At 43.5% G+C, this 4,561-nt stretch overlaps 1 protein-coding gene across 2 annotated transcripts in view; it reads left to right on the top strand.

Annotated features, from left to right (window-relative positions):
* Window positions 1-2,453, top strand: part of LOC109917393 (Fc receptor-like protein 5) — a 21,486-nt gene extending 19,033 nt beyond the window's left edge. For both annotated transcript variants that reach the window (XM_048610958.1, XM_020517213.2), the window contains exon 6: window positions 2,036-2,453. In XM_048610958.1, coding sequence (XP_048466915.1) covers window positions 2,036-2,127 — 92 coding nt within the window. In that variant the 3' untranslated portion in view covers window positions 2,128-2,453. The remainder of the gene's footprint in view (window positions 1-2,035) is intronic.
* Window positions 2,454-4,561: the final 2,108 nt, after the last annotated feature.

The following is a 4,561-nucleotide window of genomic DNA, read 5'->3' as shown; positions in this document are numbered from 1 at the left end:
ACAGTGACCCCGCCCTCCGACCCATGCACAGTGACCCCGCCCTCTACCCACACACAGTGAGCCCTCCCTCTGACCCATGCACAGTGACCCCGCCCTCCGACCTATGCACAGTGACCCCGCCCTCTGACCCACGTGCAGTGACCCCTCCCTCTGACCCATGTGCAGTGACCCCTCCCTCTGACCCATGTGCAGTAACCCCTCCCTCTGACCCATGCACAGTGATCCCACCCTCTGACCCACGCGAAGTGACCCCTCCCTCTGACCCACATACAGTGACCCCGCCCTCTGACCCATGCGAAGTGACCCCACCCTGTGACCCATGCACAGTGACCCTGCCCTCTGACCCATGCACTGTGACCCCGCCCTCTAACCCACGCACAGTGACCCCGCCCTGTGACCCCACCATCTGAACCGTGCAGTAACCCTGCCCCCGATCTGATCTCATTATATGCAGTTTTGACAATATAATTTTGGAAAACTTTCCACTGGCAGGTTTGGCAGTAACCAGAGACACAACTTTAAGACAATTGGCAAAAGAAAAGTTCCAGGGGATAAATAAGGAGAATTTTTTTTTGTTTTATTCAGCAAGTTTTGCAATCTGAAATGCATTAGCTGAAAGGACAAAAACGGTACTTAACAAGAAAATATTTGAAGGTAAATGATACAAGAGCAGACGAGTGGCACTGATTGAACGTTGAAGAGAAAATATAAATAATATAAATTCACTGAATTCTTCAAACAATGGGGAAAAAAAACTTGGTGCACTTGCTGTGGTTTTGAAAGAAGGTTAGCAGTGTATATCTGAAACTTCAGATGTTTAGCAGATGCTAGCACCCTCCCACACAGGAAGTGTAAATTATACAGATCAGAAGTGAATTAAATATGATAGCATGCCAACATTTACCACAGTACAAACGTCAGCACCTGAAACCTTTAACTGTGAACCTGCAATGAAAAGTAAATAGCAATGTCTGGTCACAATAGAAAATGTTGTTCTGTTTAAGTTTCAACACATCATGCATTCAAATGTACGAACAGCTCCTCAATGTGCATACTTTATTACTTTGTAAGTATACTTTGAAAACATTACAAGAAGTTGAAAATATGGCCCCAGCAAGACAAAAGACATTTTCTAGATATCCACAATTCTTCCAAAATAATGTATTCCTGCATGATTCCCTAGATTAGAACAAAGACTATACATTTAAAAAGTATCTTGTTGTTGTATAAATATTTGGCATGTCCTAAAGTCATGAAAAGGGTTGTGTAAATTAAAATTACTTATTTCTTTCCATGTAGCTTGTTCTAAAGTCTGACTTAGCCAATGTGTAAAACAAATTTGTTCTTTAATGAACATTTCGGGTGGAATTTTGAGTACTCTTGTGATTTTGGCGCTGGTGAGGAATATTTAATCAGGTGGGGGATGGCAAGTGAAGACACCACCGTTTACCCACCTTCACCCCAAATGAGACTGTGGTAGAAATAGCCTCCCCACCCCACTACCAATTGAGATCCTAAAGGGCTTATCTTATTCTAACCCAGGAGACTGAGCATGTAGGAACCACAACTAGGTAACCGTGGCATTATTGCTGTCGTGCTCCTGGGAGGGTGGGGTCCCTTGTTTTAAGGCACTCAGTATCCATGTGAGGGTCTTGACATCAGAAGATGGGCCCCACTTCCTGTCATCACTCTGTACCTTGATCAATCCACAGTCTGAGGCCCATAGGTGATGCAGTACCGAAAGCAGCCACCTGTAGGTGTTGCTGAGAACAGAAGAGCTGTAGACTGGAATTCTTTCCATGGGTCTTTGGAAAGATCAGTCTGCCACTGCAGCAGGCCCTCTTGAAAAAGTACAATGCTGGGGTCTCACCAGCTTTTCGGCTGGTGATCTAGACCTTAATTGCCACCACAAAGTTCCTTCTTCACCTTAGTCGGCTGTGAAGGCGTTTACTCTGTCGATAATTAAGTCACAACATAGTACTTCACTTGTCTAATAATGGATGTTCAAAGTGACAATTACTGTGTTTTCTTTAAGGAGCCCAGTCTCAAGTTTCACTACCAGCCCCGGTGGCCTGGATTTTAGCTACTGCACTGTTTCTCAGTGTCAGCACCATTTGCTCCAACTAAAGAAGCTCAGACAAACCTTTGGTCACTTTTATTCAATCAACAGTTGTGAAGGGATAAGAGAATAACATGCCAATGATGCTGAGAGAATTTCAAGGATCAGTGCCAAATGCCTGACCCTTGCATGTTTGCATTGCTGTAATTTGGAGGCCTTTTCCCTTTGCTGCGTAGGCAATGGGGAGCGCAATCAGTTAAATTTGATGGACAGCAATATTCTGCAAAAAGCTCACACCCAGAAGGACTGTGGTAGCCAGTGGTAACACCCTGCTTTTGTGATATAGTCACAGAGATACTTTCTGTTGTTTAACTGCAGGTAACAGCTACTTTGTAACGATCAAGAAAATGTTATTTTCATAATGTTGAACTAATCTTAAATAAATCTTTTCTGAACCCTTTCAAGTTTAACAACATCTTTCCTCTAACAGGGAGACCAGAATTGTATGCAGTCTTCCAAAAGTGGCCTAACCAATGTCCTTTACAGCCACAACATGACATCTCGACTCTTTTGCTCAATGCACTGACCTATGAAGGCAAGCATACCAAACGCTTTCTATACCACCCTGTCTACCTGCTCCACTTCCAAGGAACTATATAACTGCACCTCTAGGTTCCTTTACACCCCTAGGCTCCCCAGGGCCCTACCACTAACTGTAGAAGTCATGCCCTGGTTTGCCATACCAAAATGCAACACCTCACATTTATTTAAATTAAACTCCATCTGCCACTCCTTGGCCCATTGGCTCAACTGAACTATGCTTTACAAATTGCTATGATGTTTTTGAGATGCTTTGAAAAATTGTTTTATTACTTTAGACAATCATGTAACAATACTTGCCTCAGAAACATTATAGAAATGAAGTAGAATATTGTCCCTTTCAATATACTCTCTGTGGAAAATGGTATTTTTCAGGAGAATGTACAGTAGTGGTCTGTCAGGGATAGTGGGGGACAATAAACAGATAATTCCTTACATTTCAAATAATATAGTTCATGGCTGCAAAACCTGTGGGGCGGCAGTGGGATTCTCTATAACACAAAATTGCTACGACAAACATTTGCCCACCTTAGCCATGAATCAAAGATGCTCGCCAAGAATTTAATCCATAATCTCATCCAAATTCAGGCTGGATCACAATTGGGAATGAGGGACAGTTTTGATAGGAACGTCTATTCCCAAATACCCACCCAAACTGGGATTTCCCTTAGTTCTCCAGAATAACTCCTTCCCTGCTCACTGGAAATTAATACATAAAACAGCAAATGGCCCTGGTTTACCCTAACACCTTCCTATTGCTTCTCAGAGTTGCTACATATAGAAGGTCACAGAGGGTTATGGGAAGTGATCGCTTGAAAGGAAGAGCCTTAGAAAGGCTTCCATTCCCTTGAAGCTGAGCTCAGGACTCATCTCCTGAAGGCTTAAGACGTAGTCAGGATTATCTTTTTCTTTTGAAGCTTTAGATTCCAGGTTCAGACTGGAGGCCTGTGACCAAGGGTGTTCTGCAGGGATCCGTGCGGGGCCCACTGTTGTTTGGATGAGACTTTCGGAGACATGGTTAGTAAGTTTATAGATACACAAAAATTGGTGGTATAGTCGACAATGAAGAAGGCTATCTAAGATTATACAGCGATCTTGATCAATTGGGCCAATGGGCAGGAAAATGGCAGATGGGGTTTTATTTGAATAAATGCCAGGTATTCCATTTTGGTAAAATGAATAATGGTATGACTTATGCAGTTAATGGTAGGGCCCTATGTAGTGTTGTTGAACAGAGAGACCGAAGGGTTTAAGTATATAGTTCCTTGAAAACTGTGTCACGGGCAGACATAAAAGATAACAAGGTGCAGAGCTGGATGAACACAGCAGGCCAAGCAGCATTAGAGGAGCAGGAAAGCTAACGTTTCAGGCCTAGACCCTTCTTCAGAAACAAAGTGGTTAAGAAGGCATTTAGCACACTTGCCTTCATTGCTCAGACCATTGAGTGTGGGAGTTGGGATGTTATGTTGAGGTTGTACAGGATGTTGGCGAGGACATTTTTTGAGTGCTGTGTACAGTTCTGGTTGCCCTGCTATAGGAAGGATATTATTAAATTGGAGAGGGCTCAGAAAAGATTTACCAGGATGTTTCTGGTGTCGTGATTGTAACAAGGTCAGCCAGGTGGACCTCATAGAATAAGAGTTCCCTGATTGGGGCTGTTAACCTGGTCCAATCAGGGAGCCCTGGCTGACAGATATAAACAGGCGTGTCAGGGGTTCTGTTCACTCCAGGAGCTGATTCGGTGCTAGCAGGGTTAGTGTCATGTAGCATACACGTGTAAATAAGGAGTTACTCGATGATGGGATACTGGCCTTAGTGGAGTTATTTCAGTGGTGTTGAGAATGAGATTGTGAGAGTGAGTAATGATGTAACCATGTAAAACTACCCACAAGCTGAAGCCCA

This window comes from Rhincodon typus, chromosome 23, assembly GCF_021869965.1.
Source record: "Rhincodon typus isolate 14 chromosome 23, sRhiTyp1.1, whole genome shotgun sequence".
Lineage (NCBI taxonomy): Eukaryota > Metazoa > Chordata > Chondrichthyes > Orectolobiformes > Rhincodontidae > Rhincodon > Rhincodon typus.
Note: the sequence above shows the minus strand (reverse complement) of the source record. Positions and strands in the feature narration are given on the sequence as shown.